The sequence below is a fragment of the Squalius cephalus genome, assembly GCF_949319135.1.
Source record: "Squalius cephalus genome assembly, chromosome: 14".
NCBI classification, from domain to species: domain Eukaryota; kingdom Metazoa; phylum Chordata; class Actinopteri; order Cypriniformes; family Leuciscidae; genus Squalius; species Squalius cephalus.
Window position 1 is genome coordinate 33337646 of NC_137135.1, and position 23721 is coordinate 33361366.

Genomic DNA, 23721 nt, shown 5'->3' on the forward strand with positions numbered 1-23721 from the left:
GTGTTGTTGAAAGACCGGGTAGTCGGTCGGCGTGGATTGCGGTGATTTGTTTGAAGAAATTGCACATTTCTATGACATCTCGGAGAATTCGCTCATTCAGAAATCAAGGGCAACAATAATTTGTTTTGTGATCTTAAGCAGTTGATTCATGATGGAACCCGATGGACAAAAGCGCAGATGGGAGTGCTGGTGGATCGCTTTGTGTTTTTCTTTTCTGCTGCGCTTCGGACAGCAGGTTTCAGCTCAGATAAGATACTCTATTCCAGAGGAAGTAAAAGAGGGAACCATCGTTGGAAATATTGCAAAGGATTTGGGGCTTGAAGTCAGTGCTTTGGCGGACAGGCGGTTCCGTATTGTATCTGGATCCAATGATGATTTTTTTCAGGTAAATCAGAACGGCGTCTTGCATGTTCATAAGAAAATCGACCGAGAATCGCTGTGTGATAGTCATAGCGCATGCATGATAAATCTGAAGATTGTCGTCGAAAATCCCCTTGAAATACATTATATTGGAGTGGAGGTGATTGATGTAAATGACAATTCGCCCACTTTCAGTGAACATGAGAAACGATTGGAGATTTTGGAATCGACTGCTCGAGGGACGCGTTTTCAGCTTAAGGCGGCGCGTGACCCGGATGCAGGGGGAAATTCTGTTCGTACATACAAATTAACCCCAAATGAACACTTTGATCTTGAAGTCAGAGATCAGGGAGAAGATAAACTGCCATTTTTAGTTTTACAAAAAACTCTTGACCGTGAGATTAATGACGAATATAATTTAGTTTTAACAGCAATAGATGGAGGAAATCCACACAAATCAGGAACTCTAAATATTACAGTTGTTGTTCTTGATAATAATGACAACAGACCTGTTTTTAGCCAAGATACATATTCTACAAATTTAAAAGAAAACATACAAGTTGGAACGCTAGTCATTCAGGTTCAAGCAAGTGATGCAGATTATGGCTCAAATGGAGAGGTCACATACGCATTTGGCAGCGATCAGAACCCAAAGGTGTATGAAATATTTAGTTTGGATAAACTGACAGGTGACATTCGTGTGAAAGGGGATATAGATTTTGAGGAGAAATCTATTTACAAACTTGATGTTCAAGCCTCTGATAATGGCCAACCCCCTATGAAGACAGACTGTAGAGTTGTCGTGAAAATTTTAGACACAAACGATAATACGCCTGAGATCGATGTAACGTCACTGTCAAAGATGGTGTCTGAAGATTCCAAGCCTGGTACTGTAATCTCACTCATTAGTGTTACTGACAGAGACACTGGTGTTAACGGAAAAGTTGTGTGCTCTCTCTCAGAAAATGTTCCATTTGAATTAAAACCATCAGTTCAGGAAAACATGTTTTCGTTAGTCACTAAAAAGAACCTGGACCGTGAAATCATATCAAATTATGACATTACAATAACAGCGACCGACTTGGGTCAGCCTCCACTGTCCTCCTTTAAAACTCTGAGCGTGCAGGTGTCAGATGTTAATGATAACCCACCTGAATTTAGCCTAAATCCTATTGAATTATATATGATTGAAAACAATGCTGCAGGTGCGCCAATTCTCACACTGAGTGCTTTTGACAAGGACCTAAATGAAAACTCTGTGATTTCATATCAGATTATAAAAGGGAGTGACATGACATCGTTTTTAAATATTAATTCTGAAACAGGCGCAATTTATGCACTTAAAAGTTTTGATTTTGAAACTACCAAAACGTTCCAGTTCCATGTGCTCGCTACAGACTCTGGAAGTCCGTCTCTGAGCAGTAACGTGACAGTGAACGTGTTTATTCTGGATCAGAACGACAACGTTCCAGTGATCTTATATCCAGTCAGCGCTAACGGTTCTGCTGAGGGTGTGGAAGAGATTCCCCGGAATGTGAACGCTGGTCATTTGGTGACTAAAGTCAGAGCCTATGATGCAGATATAGGATACAACGGCTGGTTATTGTTTTCACTGCAGGAAGTTAGTGACCACAGTCTCTTTAGTTTGGACCGCTATACAGGACAGATAAGAACCCTTCGCTCATTCACAGAAACAGACGAGGCCCAGCATAAACTGCTCATACTGGTCAAAGACAATGGGAACGTTTCACTCTCAGCAACAGCGACTGTGATTGTCAAAGTTGTGGAGCCCAAAGAGGCTTTTGCAGCTTCTGATGTTAAACACGCAGTAAAAGACGAGGAGGAAAACGACGTGACATTTTATCTGATCATCACTTTGGGCTCGGTTTCAGTGCTTTTTGTCATCAGCATCATCGTGTTGATTGTAATGCAGTGCTCTAAATCTACAGACTATTCGTCCAAGTATTTACAGGAGACAAATTACGACGGGACTCTGTGTCACAGCATCCAGTACAGATCTGGAGACAAACGGTACATGTTAGTTGGACCCAGAATGAGTATTGGCTCTACAATAGCTCCAGGCAGTAATAGGAATACTCTAGTGATACCAGATCGCAGGAGGAGAGATTCTGGAGAGGTAAGGCTGGCGGATTTATTATTTTGCAGTCTTTGATTTTAATGTATCATTTGCATATGAAGTTCTTTGGCGTGTCCTTCTCTCCTTGCTCATGTTGACTTTTCAGGTTTTGTTTTGGCATGGCTGTTTTAACTGTTTATAAAATATTGGGCTTTTTTATGTCAAGGTAGATTTGTGACAGATTTTGTATGTTGATGTATGAATAGTGGAACAGAACTATTCTCTCTTCTAATCATTGCTGTAATACAATAATGCTATATTTGTCACGAATTCATGCAATCCCTCAGCGCTAGACTCCTCAGCTCCTCCCATTCGTTCCAAATCCCCAGAGTCCTGATCACCTCCACCTGTTGTCACTCAAGGACTGCCATATAAACCATCACCCCACAAACACCCATTGTCTGGTCTCGTTGCTCTTATCTGTGATTTACCTGACTATTTACCTGCACTCCTGTTCCCCACGGTCTTCATTGTCCTCCATATACACTCGACAGTCTCGAAGTCTTCCTCAGTCCTGGAAACTGCATCAGTGTTATTATCAAGCTAAGTTAACTGTTTGGATACTTGCTTACATATGTCCTGAGTTGTATTTTTGAAGTTTGATCATTAAAGTATTGTGTTGATTCATCCTCGCGTCTGTCTTCATCAGCTGTGACAATATTAAGAATATTAAAATTATTTTATTGGACTCAGGTGAACTCTGTCACAGCAAAAGATACATGCTAGTTGGACCCGGAATCAGTTCTACTATAATCTCGACAGTAATGGAAATACTGAAGGTAGTATTCTGTGTTTAAAAAAAAAAAAATTAATGATTTTTACTATTAAAGTGAACAATATGAAAAAAAGTCTTGCATCGCAGACGCAGTTATATTAAATAAATATATTATATTATCATAATTTGACTAATTTGTAGACAAAAAGATAGTTATTTACACAACTCCAATGTGTACTTAGGGAAGTGACACAAAATGAATGAGTTCATGGGAGTACGGAAATGTATTGTGTAAAAACATACAGTTTTTATTAATAATTTTTAATAATAAATCTTACTTGTCATAGCTATTGATTCGTGCAGAACTGTCTGTGGTACTGAAATTAACTTTGTGACCTTTTTAATACATATATACATACATGAATGAGAGTGTGTGTATATGTATATGTATGTGTATATATATATATATATATATATATATATATATATATATATATATGTAAGTAGTTTTTAGAGGTCAGGCATATGTATACATTAATATTAGTTTAATAAAATCATATCTGCAAAATGTATCAAACATTTGCTCTTTGCCTTAATGCTATAGTTTAAGTGCATGAGGTGTTTAAATTGACATGTTGCAGTGAACCTCATGGTGTCAGTATTACACAAGGAAACGTTGTTTGTGTCAGGGATTTGTTTTGCGTCACACTGGGTTTTAACCCAGGCTAGAGCGCGCTGACTACTCTTTTAGTCCGGACATATTCGTCGATACTTGAGCAAAAGATGTTCTCAAATTCTTCCTCGAAGCATTTAAATAGATTTATACGGTAACTGTAAGGAGTATAAATTTACACGGACGTGTTCCTCAGGCGACGGTTTTCATCATGGATGCTGGAGAACAAAGGCGCCGATGGGAGTACTGGTGGATTTCTCTGTGTTTCTATTTGCTAATATGCCTCGGACAGCAGATCTCAGCTCAGATAAGATACACTGTTTCAGAGGAGGTTAAAGAGGGATCGATTGTGGGAAATATTGCAAAGGATTTGGGTTTTGAGGTCAGTAATTTGATGGACAGGAGGTTCCGTATTGTCTCTGGATTAAATGACGCCCTTTTCCAGGTAAACCAGAATAATGGGATCTTGTATGTGGATAAGCTTATCGATAGAGAGGCGCTGTGTGATGGAACTAATGCTTGTTTGATAAGTCTAAAGACAGTTGTTGAAAATCCTCTTGAAGTCCATTATGTAGAAGTTGAAATTACTGATGTAAATGACCATGCACCAGTTTTTGCTGATAAAGATGTGCTGTTAGAAATAGCAGAATCAACCCAACCGGGTGAGGACATTCAGTTGCAGGAAGCACAGGACCCTGATGCAGGCGTGAATTCTGTTCGTTTTTATAAATTAAGCCAAAATGAATATTTTGAACTTGAGCTTCGGGAAAACGGCGGAGAGAAAAAAATCCCAATCTTAAAATTGCGTAAATTGCTTGACAGGGAGCGTCAGGTAACTCACAGTCTTATACTGACTGCTGTTGACGGAGGGAATCCGCCAAGATCAGGGAGTATCGTTATTAATGTCACGGTGCTGGATGACAATGACAACAGGCCAAAATTCAGTCAAGAACTTTATTCTGTCACATTGCAAGAAAACGCTCCTGTTGGTACTCTAGTCATTACATTGAATGCCACTGATTTAGATGAAGGTCTGAATGCCGAAATAATTTATTCATTTATTAAAAATATTGAAAGACTAGTTTACACAACTTTTGATTTGAACAGTAATACAGGAGAAATTCGGGTGAAAAGCAATGTGGATTTTGAGAAAACCGATGTTTATAGAATTAGTGTTATAGCGTCAGATAAAGGCCAGCCACCGAAGACAAGCAACTGTAGAATTATAATTAAAGTGATTGACGAAAATGATAATGGACCAGATATAGACATTACCTCCCTGTCTGATGTAGTTCCCGAAGATTCCAAACCAGGAACGGTCATTTCACTTGTTAGTATCACTGATAAAGATTCTGGCGTCAATGGCAAAGTTGTTTGTAGAATATCTGATAACGTTCCTTTTGAACTGAAGCCGTCATTCAAAGAAAATATGTACTCTCTTGTGACGAATGCAAAGTTGGATAGAGAGCTCGTTTCTCGATATGATGTCACAATAACAGCCACAGATCTTGGTCAGCCTCCTCTGTCCTCTATCAAAACACTGAATGTGCAGATATCAGATGTAAACGATAACGTTCCAGAATTTCCTCACAATCCTTTAGAATTGTATTTAATGGAAAATAACCCTCCAGGAGCATCCGTATACTCTGTTAGCGCCTTCGACAAAGACATGAATGAAAATGCTGCAATTACCTATCAAATAATTAGAGAAGATGGAACAAAAAGTCACATGTCGTCCTTCCTTAATGTGAATTCAGACAATGGACATATACACGCGCTTAAAAGTTTCGACTTTGAAACTGTAAAAACGTTCCAGTTCCATGTGCTCGCTACAGACTCTGGAAGTCCGTCTCTGAGCAGTAACGTGACAGTGAACGTGTTTATTCTGGATCAGAACGACAACGTTCCAGTGATCTTATATCCAGTCAGCGCTAACGGTTCTGCTGAGGGTGTGGAAGAGATTCCCCGGAATGTGAACGCAGGTCATTTGGTGACTAAAGTCAGAGCCTATGATGCAGATATAGGATACAACGGCTGGTTATTGTTTTCACTGCAGGAAGTTAGTGACCACAGTCTCTTTAGTTTGGACCGCTATACAGGACAGATAAGAACCCTTCGCTCATTCACAGAAACAGACGAGGCCCAGCATAAACTGCTCATACTGGTCAAAGACAATGGGAACGTGTCACTCTCAGCAACAGCGACTGTGATTGTCAAAGTTGTGGAGCCCAAAGAGGCTTTTGCAGCTTCTGATGTTAAACACGCAGTAAAAGACGAGGAGGAAAACGACGTGACATTTTATCTGATCATCACTTTGGGCTCGGTTTCAGTGCTTTTTGTCATCAGCATCATCGTGTTGATTGTAATGCAGTGCTCTAAATCTACAGACTATTCGTCCAAGTATTTACAGGACACAAATTACGACGGGACTCTGTGTCACAGCATCCAGTACAGATCTGGAGACAAACGGTACATGTTAGTTGGACCCAGAATGAGTATCGGCTCTACAATAGCTCCAGGCAGTAATAGGAATACTCTAGTGATACCAGATCGCAGGAGGAGAGATTCTGGAGAGGTAAGAATAACCAGTTCATTATAATTACGGTCACCCTATTGCTTTGATTTTTTTTTTTTATCATTCGTTAAAATTTGAATATCTGAAAAATGCTATGCTTTTACTGATTTGTGATTTCATTGCGCAAAACTTGTTCAGTACTTTGACAACTTTGTCTGATCGTATTGTAACAGCTCGCCGGGAGCTGTTCTCTGCGTTGGTGCTGAAATTAGATGCAGTTCATTGAGAATTGGTCTAAGACGTAAATTTAAATATTTTTAAATATTTGTCACTTGCACTTAAACTTGCATTTTTTTGTGGCGTGTACCTTCTCCCTTGTTCGTTATCATTTCATGCCTTGTTTTTTGCATATCTGTTTTGTTTATAAAATATAGGGCTAATAAAAAAAATGTTTTTCAACCTTTTACATTTTCAAGAAAAACTTCTACGTTCTACTAGGTGCGCACTTGTTGCTCTTTCAGCATGACCACATATAAATACATATTTAAGCAAATGGTGTTCTCGAAGATTGTCCACGAATAACTTCAATAGATCGATGGGTTGTGTTGATTGTTGCTGGTTTGATACGTCTAAAGCTGTTGTTAAATCCTCTTAATATTTGTCTGATAAACGTGTTGTTAGAAATAGCAAAAACAGCTTTCCCATGTTAAGTTGCGAGAAGGAAATTATGGCATGGAATCTGTTTGATTTAGTAAATTGAGTCAAACTGATTATTTTGAACATAAGCTTCGCGAAATGAAGGAGAGACAAAAATCGTCATCTTTAAATTAGGCAAATTACTTGACAGAGAGCTCGGTCACTCGCAGTCAATTTTCTAAAACTCTAAGGCTATTCTTTGCCTTAATATTTTTCTTTCTCTTTGTCTCTGTCAACACGGTAAAGTTTCAGAAGAAAATTCCAGCTGTTGACTGTTGTCTTATTTCGGAATGAACCCAGCAAATTGAATGTATTCACTTTAAGCGTTTTGAGCATCAAATTCTGTTACAGTCTCGTTATTTCATGTCATGTTATTTTAGTAAGGACAGACCTTTACATACATTTTTATTTTCTTGGCGAGAGGCTCTATGCAACTTAATGGTTCTGACATTATTGCACCTGCTCCGTGATTTAACAGCGTAATGATGATATTTATGATTAGTTAATTATGATGGTTGGTGTTGCTGTTGTTTGTTTTTATAATACAACAGTTCTAGACTAAATACACAAGTATAGTCGCATGCAAGATTGCTTTAGTTCTTGATATAAGAGAACAACACGTCTTTATTTGTTATTTCCAGCTTCTTATATAGTTTTTGCTTATCTGTGTCATTCTTCACAAACCTCATGGTGTCATCGTTGTACAGGGAAAGCGTCTATTCGCCCTGCCCCCCATATTCTAGTTTGCATTATGCAGGTTGTTCAACGCAAAAGGAGGATGATATTTGTTTGAAGACAGACAAAGACAGAACAGCGTAATGCCTTTTCGTGCTTCACTTTTGTTTGTTCGATTAACATGAATCTATAGGCTATTTATAATATAACCAGGTAGTGGCATTTACTTCTGGATTTCGCTTTCGTTCGAAATGGATGCTGGAAGACAAAGGCGCAAAGGGGAGCACTGGTGGATGATTATCTGTTTTCTTCTGTGCTTTGGGCAGCAGCTTTCAGCTCAAATAAGATACTCTATTCCAGAGGAGGTCAAAGAGGGATATGTTGTAGGAAATATCGCCAAGGATTTGGGACTTGATGCGAGCACTTTGATGGACAGACGGTTCCGTATCGTGTCTGGATCAGATGAAGCGCTTTTCGTGGTAAATCAGAACAATGGTGTCTTAAATGTTCAAAGGAAAATTGACAGAGAAGAGCTGTGTGATAGTATTGGAGCATGCTTGATTAACCTTAAAATAGTGGTGGAAAATCCACTAGAGATCCATTATATCGCCGTTGAGATAATTGATGTAAATGATCACGCCCCTACATTCACAGAAAAAGAAAAGCTATTAGAAATTTCTGAAAACACACTTCAAGGAACGCGTTTTCAGCTGCAAGCTGCGAATGACCCTGATAGTGGAGTGAATTCTGTGCGCTTGTATAAATTAAGTCAAAACGAGCATTTTGATTTAGAAATAAGAGACATGGCAGAGGACAAACTGCCTTTTCTGGTTTTACAAAAGCCACTTGACCGTGAGCACAAAGCTGAACACAATATAATATTGACAGCAATAGATGGTGGCAATCCGCCAAGATCAGGATCACTAAACATAACAGTACTTGTTCTTGATGTGAATGACAACCGCCCTGTATTTAGTCAAGATATTTATTCTTCAACACTGCATGAAAACGTGCAAAATGGAACTTTAGTAATGAAAATTCTTGCAAGTGATTCTGATTACGGTCCAAATGGTGAAGTGTCTTATACCTTTGGAGGGGCTAACAACCAGAATATTTTTAGCTTGGATAGATTAACAGGTGAAATTCGTGTTGTAGGAGAGGTAGATTTTGAAAAGAATAATGTTTATAAGTTGGATATACAGGCATCTGACAATGGGCAACCGCCTTTGACCACTGACTGTAGAGTCATTTTAAAAATACTTGACATAAATGATAATAAGCCGACCATAGAAGTGACGTCATTATCGAAGATCGTGCCTGAAGATTCCAAGTCTGGTACTGTAATCTCACTTATTAGTGTTACTGACAGAGACACTGGTGTGAACGGAAAAGTTGTGTGCACTCTCTCAGAAAATGTTCCATTTGAAGTAAAACCATCAGTTCAGGACAACATGTACTCCTTAGTGACTAAAGGGGTCCTGGATCGTGAAACTGTATCACATTATGAAATTACAATAACAGCGACCGACTTGGGTCAGCCTCCACTGTCCTCCATTAAAACTCTGAGCGTGCAGGTGTCAGATGTTAATGATAACCCACCTGAATTTAGCCTAAATCCTATTGAATTATATATGATTGAAAACAATGCTGCAGGTGCGCCAATTCTCACACTGAGTGCTTTTGACAAGGACCTAAATGAAAACTCTGTGATTTCATATCAGATTATTAAAGGGAATGGGACACAAAGTGACATGACATCGTTTTTAAATACGAATTCAGAGACAGGCGCAATTTATGCACTTAAAAGTTTTGATTTTGAAACTACCAAAAAGTTCCAGTTCCATGTGCTCGCTAAAGACTCTGGAAGTCCGTCTCTGAGCAGTAACGTGACAGTGAACGTGTTTATTCTGGATCAGAACGACAACGTTCCAGTGATCTTATATCCAGTCAGCGCTAACGGTTCTGCTGAGGGTGTGGAAGAGATTCCCCGGAATGTGAACGCTGGTCATTTGGTGACTAAAGTCAGAGCCTATGATGCAGATATAGGATACAACGGCTGGTTATTGTTTTCACTGCAGGAAGTTAGTGACCACAGTCTCTTTAGTTTGGACCGCTATACAGGACAGATAAGAACCCTTCGCTCATTCACAGAAACAGACGAGGCCCAGCATAAACTGCTCATACTGGTCAAAGACAATGGGAACGTTTCACTCTCAGCAACAGCGACTGTGATTGTCAAAGTTGTGGAGCCCAAAGAGGCTTTTGCAGCTTCTGATGTTAAAAACGCAGTAAAAGACGAGGAGGAAAACGACGTGACATTTTATCTGATCATCACTTTGGGCTCGGTTTCAGTGCTTTTTGTCATCAGCATCATCGTGTTGATTGTAATGCAGTGCTCTAAGTCTACAGACTATTCGTCCAAGTATTTACAGGACACAAATTACGACGGGACTCTGTGCCACAGCATCCAGTACAGATCTGGAGACAAACGGTACATGTTAGTTGGACCCAGAATGAGTATTGGCTCTACAATAGCTCCAGGCAGTAATAGGAATACTCTAGTGATACCAGATCGCAGGAGGAGAGATTCTGGAGAGGTAAGGCTGGCGGATTTATTCCTTTTGCTCTGTTTGATTTAGATTTATCAGATGTATGTGAAACTTTTGTTGTCTTTTCATGCTTTGTTTTGAAATGGATGTTCATTATAAAACATTTGGGCTATGTCAAGGTGGATTTGAGAGTCAAATATGACCACAGAACTATTCTCTCTTCTAATAAAAAATCAAATGTTATTAACATCCGTTTTTGCCAGGGTGTCACATATAGTGTAATAATGTAAAAAGTTTATGTGCACTGTATATAAAGATTTTTCGAAATAGTAAATAAAGCAGATGATTGGAGTACTTAGTCAATTTCACAGTCAATTTCAAGGAATAGGAGAAACGGCAAGTAACATTGAATTACACGTGAATTTTGTTTATACATTTCTGAGTAAATATTCCACACTCATTTTATTTTTCACTGTATCTGTATTTTTGTGAGGAGGGATTATAACAATCATTTATATTTTGACGGCTATGCGGTGACCACTGATAAAATAAAGAGTTATGTCCTTTTCGTTTTCGTGATGTAGATTTTTTTTTTTTTTTTGCAAAAACAAATCCACTCCACATGGTGTCAGTGTTACTCTAGGTTACTGTCTTGAAGCAAGCCCTTCCCCATCAGGCGTCAGCTAATGAGAAACATAACCGTGTTTTGTGCAGAGAGAAGGGTCAGCATAACTGCGTTCAAAGCAGTGGTAACTAATAATTTCATCGTATACCGTTTTTGATAATGCACATTAAATCAGAGATTAGAATATGAAAAAATAGTGTTTCGTGAGAAGAGCATTTGTAATCCGAAAGTATTCAATGATATATTTCTTTGCGATGGATGTGGGAGGACAATGGAGCAGACGGCCGAGCTGGTGGATTACTCTTTCTTTGCTGTCGTGCTTCGGGAATCTGATTTGTGCACAGATAAAATACAATGTCCCGGAGGAAGTGAAAGAAGGATCTGTTGTGGGGAATATTGCTAAGGATTTAAACCTTGATGTCAGTAATTTGGCGCACCGACGGTTTCGTATTGTTTCTGGACCTGATGATGCGCTTTTCCAGGTAAATCAGAACAATGGGGAACTGTATGTCAATAAGAGAATCGACAGAGAGAAGCTGTGTGATGGAAACACTGTTTGTTCGATAAGTTTGAAATGCGTTGTTGAAGACCCCTTAGAGGTGCATTACATAGAAGTTGAAATAACTGATGTAAACGATAATCCACCCATTTTCCCGAGATCTGAACAGCAATTTGAAATTGCTGAGCATACGCTTTTGGGAACGCGTTTTCAAGTCCAAACTGCCAGAGATCCTGATCTGGGAATGAATACGGTTCGATATTATAAATTAAGTCAGAATGAGCTGTTTGATATTGACATTCGAGAAAGGCATGCAACAAAAATACCATTTTTAGTTTTAAAGAAAGCGCTGGACAGAGAAAGGCAAGGCAAGCATAGACTCACATTAACAGCCACAGATGGTGGAAATCCACCGAAATCAGGGACTCTGAACATCTCTGTTATTGTTTTAGATACAAATGACAATCGACCAGTCTTTAGCCGCGACTCATATTCTGCAACAATCCTGGAAAATGCACCTCTTGGCACTGTCGTAATTAAAATAAACGCAACCGATTTAGATGATGGAATAAATGGGGAAATCGAGTACTCGTTAGGCGAAAATCTGGATGGAAAAATTCACGACCTGTTTAAGCTTGACAAGAACACGGGCGAATTACAAGTTAAAGGGAACATAGACTTTGAGGAAACTGATGTCTTTAAATTAGATGTGCAGGCATCAGATAAAGGCCAGCCTCCACTTATAACTGAAGCAGAACTCAACATTAAAGTCACAGATGTTAATGATAACTCTCCTGAAATTGAGATAACATCACTTTCTAGTGTTATATCTGAAAATGCAAATCCTGGAACGGCCATAGCCTTAATCAGTGTTTCAGACAAGGACTCCGGTGTCAATGGCAAAGTCATTTGTACATTACCCGAAAATATGCCATTTGAGCTGAAATCCTCTTTTAAGGAGAATATTTATTCATTAGTAACAAAGGGGCGTTTAGATAGAGAAGTTACTTCAAGCTATGAAATCACTGTAACAGCCACTGACTTAGGACAGCCACCTTTGTCTTCTTTTAAAATATTAAATATACAGGTCTCTGATGTAAATGATAACTCCCCACAGTTTACCCAAAACAAAATTGAGCTTTATTTATCTGAAAACAACGCCCCTGGTGCTTCTATATTCTCTGTCTCTGCTTTTGATAAAGACTTAAACGAAAATGCTGCAATAACATATAACCTAAATCAAGATGATTTGACAACTTTTCTAAATATTAATTCAGAAACGGGAATTATTTATGCACTTAAAAGTTTTGATTTTGAAACTCTTAAAACGTTCCAGTTTCATGTGCTCGCTACAGACTCTGGAAGTCCGTCTCTGAGCAGTAACGTGACAGTGAACGTGTTTATTCTGGATCAGAACGACAACGTTCCAGTGATCTTACATCCAGTCAGCGCTAACGGTTCTGCTGAGGGTGTGGAAGAGATTCCCCGGAATGTGAACGCAGGTCATTTGGTGACTAAAGTCAGAGCCTATGACGCAGATATAGGATACAACGGCTGGTTATTGTTTTCACTGCAGGAAGTTAGTGACCACAGTCTCTTTAGTTTGGACCGCTATACAGGACAGATAAGAACCCTTCGCTCATTCACAGAAACAGACGAGGCCCAGCATAAACTGCTCATACTGGTCAAAGACAATGGGAACGTTTCACTCTCAGCAACAGCGACTGTGATTGTCAAAGTTGTGGAGCCCAAAGAGGCTTTTGCAGCTTCTGATGTTAAACACGCAGTAAAAGACGAGGAGGAAAACGACGTGACATTTTATCTGATCATCACTTTGGGCTCGGTTTCAGTGCTTTTTGTCATCAGCATCATCGTGTTGATTGTAATGCAGTGCTCTAAATCCACAGACTATTCGTCCAAGTATTTACAGGACACAAATTACGACGGGACTCTATGTCACAGCATCCAGTACAGATCTGGAGACAAACGGTACATGTTAGTTGGACCCAGAATGAGTATCGGCTCTACAATAGCTCCAGGCAGTAATAGGAATACTCTAGTGATACCAGATCGCAGGAGGAGAGATTCTGGAGAGGTAAGAATAACCAGTTCATTATAATTACAATCACTGTGTTGGTTTGATATGTGTATTATAATTGAAAATTGTATGCTTTTACACAGTTATGATGTCACAGACCAAATCTCGTTAGTTAACGTACCTTGTTTGACAGCTTTGATTTTCTGATCGTGTTGTAAATAACCGCAGCTTGCAGGGAGCTGTTCGCTGCTTTGGTGCTGAAAGTTGATGCAATTCCTTTAGAATAGGCTTCATCGTCAGATATGTAATTTCTGTGACATAAAAATGCTTAAACGACTTTTGCATGTTGTGAGAACATTTTAAAAAGCATAACTATAAGTCGTCAAACTACTGAATAGATGTAAACTTTAAATAACTGAAATGTACCTTTAAACATAAAATAAGTATATTTATAACTGTGGGTGGTGCATTTGAACATTTTTTTTCAAGTATTTTGAACCACTTGGTGTCGAGGAGGAGGAGAGATTTTGGAGTTAAGGATTTTTGTAAAGTATTTTTGAAGATTTTAATTGGGGGTTTAAATGAAAGTGAATAATTTATTGCGGTTTGCAGACGCTTTAAGGTGTTTTTTTCAAAAAAAAAAAATATATATTCTGCAAATTGAAAATGATAACGAGCTGACTTGAAAGGTCTAATGCTCCACTCGGTGTCAGTGTTGCTCTAATTTTGGTTTTCCTGCTTTAAGTCCGGCCCATAATGATGACACGCACAGTCTTGTATAGTCCTTATCCATGGGGATGGTACGATCTGAAAAGGCGTTTAGGTATGCGATCTGTCCTCCGTGTTTACTAAGGTTTTCTTTTAAAAATTTTCATTACAAATTATATGATATAGGCCTACTGTTGTTCGAAATCGCCAAGGATATTTTTCTGGCTGTGTCTCTGTAATCGTTCGCCATGGAAGCCAGAGAACAAAGACGCAGATGGGAGTATTGGTGGATTGCTTTGTTTTTCTCCTTGCTTCTGTGTTTTGGACAGCAGGTTTCAGCGCAGATAAGATATTCTATTCCAGAAGAATTGAAAGAAGGATCCGTTGTTGGACATATTGCAAAGGATCTTGGCCTTGATGTCAGCAATTTAGCTAACAGGAGATTGCGTATCGTGTCTGGATCAAAGGATGCTCTTTTTCAGGTAAATCCAAATAATGGCGTCTTATATGTCCATAAGAACATTGACAGAGAGGAGCTGTGTGATGGAAATGGCGCCTGCTTGATTAATTTAAAAATGGTAGTCGAAGATCCCTTGGAAATACATTACGTTGGAGTACAGATAACAGATGTTAATGATAACTCACCCACATTTACAGAAGAGGAGCAGCATTTTGAGATTGCGGAACACACACCTACAGGGACACGTTTCCAAATACAGGCAGCACGAGATGCTGATACGACAGTAAATAATGTACGGTCGTATAAATTGAGTCAGAATGAGTATTTCGAAGTTGAGACAAAGGATAGAGATGAGGAAAAAATACCGCTTTTAGTTTTAAAGAAAGCACTTGACCGAGAAAACGCAGCGGAGCACAGATTAATTCTAACTGCTAGCGATGGTGGAAATCCACCACGGTCAGGAAATCTTAACATAATTGTTACTGTTCTTGATGTTAATGATAACCGTCCTGTGTTCAGTCAAGATTCATATTCTGTAACAGTAAAAGAAAATGCTGCAATCGGAACAGTATTGATAAAACTTAACGCAACTGACTTGGATGAGGGTTCAAATGGTGTTGTAGAATACGCATTTGGAAGGAACTTGAAGCGCAAAGTATACGATCTATTTAAACTGGATCGTGCAACAGGAGAAATTCAGATTAAAGGTGAACTGGACTTTGAGGAAACGGAGGTGTACAAATTAGACGTACAGGCATCAGATAAAGGCCAGCCTCCATTGAACGTTGAATCTGTCGTTACTATTAAGATAATAGACATAAATGATAACGCTCCTGAAATAGATTTAACCTCGCTTTCCAGTGTTGTTTCTGAGGATTCTAAAACTGGTACTGTAATTTCATTGATTAGCATCAGTGACAAAGACTCTGGTATAAATGGGAAGATTGTACCAAGTATTTCTGATAGTGTTCCTTTTGAGCTGAAACCATCATTTCAAGAGAATATGTATTCCCTTGTAACGAAAGGAAAACTAGATCGAGAACTCGTGTCCCATTATGACATAACAATAACAGTCACTGATTTAGGACAGCCACCTTTATCCTCCTTTAAATCTCTGAGCGTGCAGGTATCAGATGTTAATGATAACTGTCCTGAATTTTCTCAAAATCCGCTTGAATTATATTTAGTAGAAAATAACGCAGCTGGTGCCTCCATACTGTCTGTGAGCGCATCCGATAAAGATTTAAATGAAAACGCAATGATTACTTACTATATTATTAGAGGGGATGCTGCACAAAATGATATGGCCTCATTCTTGAACATTAACTCTGAAACGGGGGTTATTTACGCCTTAAACCGTTTTGACTTTGAAGCAATTAAAAAGTTTCATTTCCAAGTTGTTGCAAAGGATTCAGGAACTCCTCCACTTAGTAGTAACATGACAGTGAACGTGTTTATTCTGGATCAGAACGACAACGTTCCAGTGATCTTACATCCAGTCAGCGCTAACGGTTCTGCTGAGGGTGTGGAAGAGATTCCCCGGAATGTGAACGCAGGTCATTTGGTGACTAAAGTCAGAGCCTATGATGCAGATATAGGATACAACGGCTGGTTATTGTTTTCACTGCAGGAAGTTAGTGACCACAGTCTCTTTAGTTTGGACCGCTATACAGGACAGATAAGAACCCTTCGCTCATTCACAGAAACAGACGAGGCCCAGCATAAACTGCTCATACTGGTCAAAGACAATGGGAACGTTTCACTCTCAGCAACAGCGACTGTGATTGTCAAAGTTGTGGAGCCCAAAGAGGCTTTTGCAGCTTCTGATGTTAAACACGCAGTAAAAGACGAGGAGGAAAACGACGTGACATTTTATCTGATCATCACTTTGGGCTCGGTTTCAGTGCTTTTTGTCATCAGCATCATCGTGTTGATTGTAATGCAGTGCTCTAAATCTACAGACTATTCGTCCAAGTATTTACAGGACACAAATTACGACGGGACTCTGTGTCACAGCATCCAGTACAGATCTGGAGACAAACGGTACATGTTAGTTGGACCCAGAATGAGCATCGGCTCTACAATAGCTCCAGGCAGTAATAGGAATACTCTAGTGATACCAGATCGCAGGAGGAGAGATTCTGGAGAGGTAAGGCTGGCGATTAATTTTCAATTTCTTGTGATTTATTTATTTAAAAAAAAAATAAATAAAAAAAAATACATTTTCCCCTACAAGCTACACAATATGTTATCTTATAACTGATGAGGTAATGGCAAGTTAAGAAGCTGTTTTGCAACAAAAAAAAGTATGTGCGTAATGTCTAAACATTTGCTGTTATTCGAAGTAGTGCCAAAGCAGAGGGAGCTGTCCTCTGCTTTGGTGCTGAAACCAGTTGCGGTTTCCTTGGAATGGCCTGGGTTTAATACATTAAAAGTGGCTTTATTGTGCTCACATACACTTGTCTACATAAGTTGCTTTTGGGTGTTATTTATGCGATTTATAAAATGATGCAGCATAGGTTTAGTGTGCCACTGAATGTAATTATTTTAAGTTGTTTTGTACACAACTGATGTGCTTAACTAACTGTTTTTGAGGACTAGTCTTTCTGTAGACCGCTCGATGTCACTGTTGCTCTAGTATTTGAGAAGCATTTTAAGACCTGCCTTTGATGATGACGTGAAACGGACTGTATTGTTCATCACATTCGTCAGGAAACATTCGCGAGCTGATGAACAGTATAACGGTAATAGGCTGTGCTAACCGTATTCACAATGGATTTATTTTGTTTTGCACGATCTATCTAATTTTATATTGTGACATCTAATCACCCAGCATATATTGATTATTGGAATAACGGTGCAGTAAACACTCGCCATGGAAGCCGGAGGACAAAGGCGCGGATGGGAGTACTGGTGGATTTCTCTGTGTTTCTCTTTACTTGTGAGCCTCGGGCAGCAAGGTTCAGCGCAGATAAGATACTCTGTTCCAGAAGAGGTGAAAGAGGGATCTGTCGTCGGAAATTGTGCTAAGGATTTGGGTCTTGATGTCAGTACATTAGTGGAAAGACGGTTCCGTATTGTGTCTGGATCGAATGACGCTCTTTTCCAGGTAAATCAGAACAATGGCATCTTGTATGTGGATAAGCACATTGACAGAGAGGAAGTGTGTGATGGAAATAACGCCTGCTTGATTAATTTGAAAATAGTCGTCGAAAAGCCTCTCGAGGTCCATTATGTGGAAGTTGAAATAACAGATGTGAATGATCACTCTCCATCTTTCCACGATAAAGACTTATTTCTAGAGGTTTGGGAAAACACTGTAACTGGAACACGATTTGAACTTCAAACTGCTCGAGATCTGGATGTGGGAGTTAATTCAGTTCGATTTTACCAGCTGAGTAAAAATGGGCATTTTGATTTGGAAATCAAAGATAGTGTATACGGAGATAAAATTCCTTTCTTAGTATTACAGAAACCATTAGACAGAGAAACCACTCAAATACACAGGTTACTACTGACTGCAGTAGATGGCGGAAGTCCACCAAAATCAGGCATTCTTAATATCACTGTCTTTGTTTTGGATGTAAATGATAACCGCCCCATTTGCAGTAGTGATACATTAACAATAACATTGCGTGAAAATGCAATTATTGATACTGTAGTGACAATTATAAATGCAAGTGATGCAGATAATGGTCCGAATGGTGAAGTAGAATATACATACGGCAGAAACACGAAGCCAAAAATACGTGAGATATTTCAATTAGACCAGGCCACTGGTGAAATACGTGTTAAAGGCTTGATTGACTTTGAAGAAAATGAAATCTACAGTTTGATAATAAGGGCATCAGACAAGGGTCTTCCTCCTTTGAACAGTGATTGTCAGCTTATCATTAAAGTTGAAGATGTAAATGACAATAAACCAGAAATACAAGTAACATCTCTTTCAAATGTAATTTCGGAGGACGCAAAAATTGGAACAGTTATTTCTCTTATAAGTGTAAGTGATAAAGATTCTGGGATTAATGGAAAAGTTGTGTGTCGCCTGTCTGACAATGTGCCATTTGAGTTAAAACCGTCTGTTCAGGATAACATGTATTCCCTTGTAACGAAAGAACGCTTAGATCGAGAGTTAGTGTCCGAATATGATATCAAAATAACAGCAACAGATTTAGGCAACCCTTCTCTGTCAGCTTATAAAACTATGATTGTACAGGTGTCAGATGTAAATGATAACATCCCAGAATTTCCCTCGAATCCTCTTGAGCTTTATTTAACTGAAAACAATCCTCCAGGCGCTTCTATATTTTCTGTCAGTGCCTCAGACAAAGATATTAATGAAAATGCCGCCATAACTTATCATATCATAAGAGGTGGAGGGACACAGAACGACATGGCATCTGTCATGAATATTAATTCTGACACTGGTGTTATTCACGCGCTAAAGAGCTTTGACTTTGAAATGATAAAAACGTTCCAGTTTCATGTGCTCGCTAAAGACTCTGGAAGTCCGTCTCTGAGCAGTAACGTGACAGTGAACGTGTTTATTCTGGATCAGAACGACAACGTTCCAGTGATCTTATATCCAGTCAGCGCTAACGGTTCTGCTGAGGGTATGGAAGAGATTCCCCGGAATGTGAACGCAGGTCATTTGGTGACTAAAGTCAGAGCCTATGACGCAGATATAGGATACAACGGCTGGTTATTGTTTTCACTGCAGGAAGTTAGTGACCACAGTCTCTTTAGTTTGGACCGCTATACAGGACAGATAAGAACCCTTCGCTCATTCACAGAAACAGACGAGGCCCAGCATAAACTGCTCATACTGGTCAAAGACAATGGGAACGTTTCACTCTCAGCAACAGCGACTGTGATTGTCAAAGTTGTGGAGCCCAAAGAGGCTTTTGCAGCTTCTGATGTTAAACACGCAGTAAAAGACGAGGAGGAAAACGACGTGACATTTTATCTGATCATCACTTTGGGCTCGGTTTCAGTGCTTTTTGTCATCAGCATCATCGTGTTGATTGTAATGCAGTGCTCTAAATCTACAGACTATTCGTCCAAGTATTTACAGGACACAAATTACGACGGGACTCTGTGTCACAGCATCCAGTACAGATCTGGAGACAAACGGTACATGTTAGTTGGACCCAGAATGAGTATCGGCTCTACAATAGCTCCAGGCAGTAATAGGAATACTCTAGTGATACCAGATCGCAGGAGGAGAGATTCGGGAGAGGTAAGGCTGGCGATTAATTTTCAATTTCTTGTGATTTATTTATTTATAAAAAATAAAATAAAAAATAAAATAAAAAACCCATACATTTTCCCCTACAAGCTACACAATATGTTATCATATAACTAATGAGGTAATGGCAAGTTAATAAGTTGTTTTGCAAAAAAAAGTATGTGCGTAATGTCTAAACATTTGCTGTTATTCGAAGTAGTGCCAAAGCAGAGGGAGCTGTCCGCTGCTTTGGTGCTGAAAGTTGCGGTTTCCTTGGAATGGCCTGGGTTTAATACATTAAAAGTGGCTTTATTGTGCTCACACACACTTGTCTACATAAGTTGCTTTGGGGTGTTATTAATGCGATTCATAAAATGATGCAGCATAGGTTTAGTGTGCCACTGAATGTAATTATTTTAAGTTGTTTTGTACACAACTGATGTGCTTAACTAACTGTTTTTGAGGACTAGTCTTTCTGTAGACCGCTCGATGTCACTGTTGCTCTAGTATTTGAGAAGCATTTTAAGACCTGCCTTTGATGACGTGAAACGGACTGTATTGTTCATCACATTCGTCAGGAAACATTCGCGAGCTGATGAACAGTATAACGGTAATAGGCTGTGCTAACCGTATTCACAATGGATTTATTTTGTTTTGCACGATCTATCTAATTTTATATTGTGACATCTAATCACCCAGCATATATTGATTATTGGAATAACGGTGCAGTAAACACTCGCCATGGAAGCCGGAGGACAAAGGCGCGGATGGGAGTACTGGTGGATTTCTCTGTGTTTCTCTTTACTTGTGAGCCTCGGGCAGCAAGGTTCAGCGCAGATAAGATACTCTGTTCCAGAAGAGGTGAAAGAGGGATCTGTCGTCGGAAATTGTGCTAAGGATTTGGGTCTTGATGTCAGTACATTAGTGGAAAGACGGTTCCGTATTGTGTCTGGATCGAATGACGCTCTTTTCCAGGTAAATCAGAACAATGGCATCTTGTATGTGGATGAGCACATTGACAGAGAGGAAGTGTGTGATGGAAATAACGCCTGCTTGATTAATTTGAAAATAGTCGTCGAAAAGCCTCTCGAGGTCCATTATGTGGAAGTTGAAATAACAGATGTGAATGATCACTCTCCATCTTTCCACGATAAAGACTTCTTTCTAGAGGTTGCGGAAAACACTGTAACAGGAACACGATTTGAACTTCAAACTGCTCGAGATCTGGATGTGGGAGTTAATTCAGTTCGATTTTACCAGCTGAGTAAAAATGGGCATTTTGATTTGGAAATCAAAGATAGTGTATACGGAGATAAAACCCCTTTCTTAGTATTACAGAAACCATTAGACAGAGAAACCACTCAAATACACAGGTTACTACTGACTGCAGTAGATGGCGGAAGTCCACCAAAATCAGGCATTCTTAATATCACTGTCTTTGTTTTAGATGTAAATGATAACCGCCCCATATGCAGTAGTGATACATTAACAATAACATTGCGTGAAAATGCAATTATTGATACTGTAGTGACAATTATAAATGCAAGTGATGCAGATAATGGTCCGAATGGTGAAGTAGAATATGCATACGGTAGAAATATGAAGCCAAAAATACGTGAGATATTTCAATTAGACCAGGCCACTGGTGAAATACGTGTTAAAGGCTTGATTGACTTTGAAGAAAATGAAATCTACAGTTTGATAATAAGGGCATCAGACAAAGGGATTCCTCCTATTAACACTGATTGTCAGCTCATCATTAAAGTTGAAGATGTAAATGACAATAAACCAGAAATACAAGTCACATCTCTTTCAAATTTAATTTCGGAGGACGCAAAAATTGGAACAGTTATTTCTCTTATAAGTGTAAGTGATAAAGATTCTGGGATTAATGGAAAAGTTGTGTGTCGCCTGTCTGACAATGTGCCATTTGAGTTAAAACCGTCTGTTCAGGATAACATGTATTCCCTTGTAACGAAAGAACGCTTAGATCGAGAGTTAGTGTCCGAATATGATATCAAAATAACAGCAACAGATTTAGGCAACCCTTCTCTGTCAGCTTATAAAACTATGATTGTACAGGTGTCAGATGTAAATGATAACATCCCAGAATTTCCCTCCAATCCTCTGGAGCTTTATTTAACTGAAAACAATCCTCCAGGCGCTTCTATATTTTCTGTCAGTGCCTCAGACAAAGATATTAATGAAAATGCTGCCATAACTTATCATATCATACGAGGTGGAGGGACACAGAACGACATGGCATCTGTCATGAATATTAATCCTGACACTGGTGTTATTCACGCGCTAAAGAGCTTTGACTTTGAAATGATAAAAACGTTCCAGTTCCATGTGCTCGCTACAGACTCTGGAAGTCCGTCTCTGAGCAGTAACGTGACAGTGAACGTGTTTATTCTGGATCAGAACGACAACGTTCCAGTGATCGTATATCCAGTCAGCGCTAACGGTTCTGCTGAGGGTGTGGAAGAGATTCCCCGGAATGTGAACGCTGGTCATTTGGTGACTAAAGTCAGAGCCTATGACGCAGATATAGGATACAACGGCTGGTTATTGTTTTCACTGCAGGAAGTTAGTGACCACAGTCTCTTTAGTTTGGACCGCTATACAGGACAGATAAGAACCCTTCGCTCATTCACAGAAACAGACGAGGCCCAGCATAAACTGCTCATACTGGTCAAAGACAATGGGAACGTTTCACTCTCAGCAACAGCGACTGTGATTGTCAAAGTTGTGGAGCCCAAAGAGGCTTTTGCAGCTTCTGATGTTAAACACTCAGTAAAAGACGAGGAGGAAAACGACGTGACATTTTATCTGATCATCACTTTGGGCTCGGTTTCAGTGCTTTTTGTCATCAGCATCATCGTGTTGATTGTAATGCAGTGCTCTAAGTCTACAGACTATTCGTCCAAGTATTTACAGGAGACAAATTACGACGGGACTCTGTGTCACAGCATCCAGTACAGATCTGGAGACAAACGGTACATGTTAGTTGGACCCAGAATGAGCATCGGCTCTACAATAGCTCCAGGCAGTAATAGGAATACTCTAGTGATACCAGATCGCAGGAGGAGAGATTCTGGAGAGGTAAGAATAACCAATTAATTCTAATTACAGTCACCCTGTTTTTTTGATACTTTTGTACGTTATAATTTCAAAATGGTATGCTTTTACATGGTATGGTTTCAAAGCGCAAAATCACGTTAGTTATCCTCCTTTGATTGACAGCTTTGATTTTCTGAGTGCATTGCTAGTGACATTAGCTTGCAGGGAGCTGTTCGCTGCTTTAGTGCTGAAATCATATGCATTTTCTCCAGAATAACTTTAATTGTCAAAGGCGTAATTTCTGACACATACAAATCCTTAAACGCCTTTTTTTTTCAATGTCACGAAATCATAAAAAAAACTGCAACTGCCAGTCATCATAAATGACTGAAATAAGTAAACATCAGTTCAGAATTTCTCGTTTGCTTTTTTCACGTGTTTTTCATACTGTTGGCATTATTAGATCTAAATACAAACTTTTTCCTCGCTATATAAAGTTTTATTTACATTTAAAGTAATGTAAATGTATTTATCCAGGGTAGGTTTTTAATGTATTTTGTATAATGTCCATAATGCGTTTAATCTCCTATATTTTAGGTTATGCTCTGTAATAAATTATTTTTCGAAGTCGTAAGTAAAACAAAGATTATTAGAGTGCTATTTCAGTTTTTCTACTTGTAAATTTTTGCTTCATTGTGTTTCTTTGTAATTATTTGTTAAATCCAGTAGCACTTTCTGAGGGAAATTTGTTTCAAAGTAAATAGTAACATTCAATTTTATA

At 39.1% G+C, this 23721-nt stretch overlaps 6 protein-coding genes across 6 annotated transcripts in view; all 6 read left to right on the forward strand.

Moving 5' to 3' along the window:
- On the forward strand, nucleotides 1-23000 carry LOC307170870 (uncharacterized protein; the record flags this gene model as incomplete). The annotated part of the gene is made up of 10 exons (XM_079892180.1): nucleotides 1-2497; nucleotides 2827-3073; nucleotides 7985-10368; nucleotides 13375-13539; nucleotides 14523-14672; nucleotides 16119-16799; nucleotides 17607-17759; nucleotides 19098-19889; nucleotides 20700-20852; nucleotides 21960-23000. Exons 1-10 carry the CDS (start codon nucleotides 149-151, stop codon nucleotides 22998-23000), a joined length of 8115 nt encoding a protein of 2704 aa, XP_079748306.1. The 5' UTR covers nucleotides 1-148.
- The window catches only part of LOC307170769 (protocadherin alpha-C2-like), a gene marked incomplete at its 5' end in the record, with an annotated part of 184187 nt that overhangs the window by 3396 nt on the left and 157070 nt on the right, over nucleotides 1-23721 (forward strand). The gene's annotated exons all lie outside the window — the stretch shown is intronic.
- On the forward strand, nucleotides 4093-6484 carry LOC307170786 (protocadherin alpha-8-like; the record flags this gene model as incomplete). Its single annotated transcript, XM_079892082.1, has 1 exon — nucleotides 4093-6484. Exon 1 carries the CDS (start codon nucleotides 4097-4099, stop codon nucleotides 6482-6484), a length of 2388 nt encoding a protein of 795 aa, XP_079748208.1. The 5' UTR covers nucleotides 4093-4096.
- On the forward strand, nucleotides 8023-17074 carry LOC307170871 (uncharacterized protein; the record flags this gene model as incomplete). Its single annotated transcript, XM_079892181.1, has 6 exons — nucleotides 8023-8623; nucleotides 9182-9345; nucleotides 9604-10368; nucleotides 12781-13539; nucleotides 14430-16804; nucleotides 16996-17074. 6 exons carry the CDS (start codon nucleotides 8023-8025, stop codon nucleotides 17072-17074), a joined length of 4743 nt encoding a protein of 1580 aa, XP_079748307.1.
- LOC307170872 (protocadherin gamma-A5-like) lies at nucleotides 17368-20015 on the forward strand (the record flags this gene model as incomplete). Its single annotated transcript, XM_079892182.1, has 1 exon — nucleotides 17368-20015. Exon 1 carries the CDS (start codon nucleotides 17526-17528, stop codon nucleotides 20013-20015), a length of 2490 nt encoding a protein of 829 aa, XP_079748308.1. The 5' UTR covers nucleotides 17368-17525.
- On the forward strand, nucleotides 20461-23000 carry LOC307170873 (protocadherin gamma-A5-like; the record flags this gene model as incomplete). Its single annotated transcript, XM_079892183.1, has 1 exon — nucleotides 20461-23000. Exon 1 carries the CDS (start codon nucleotides 20619-20621, stop codon nucleotides 22998-23000), a length of 2382 nt encoding a protein of 793 aa, XP_079748309.1. The 5' UTR covers nucleotides 20461-20618.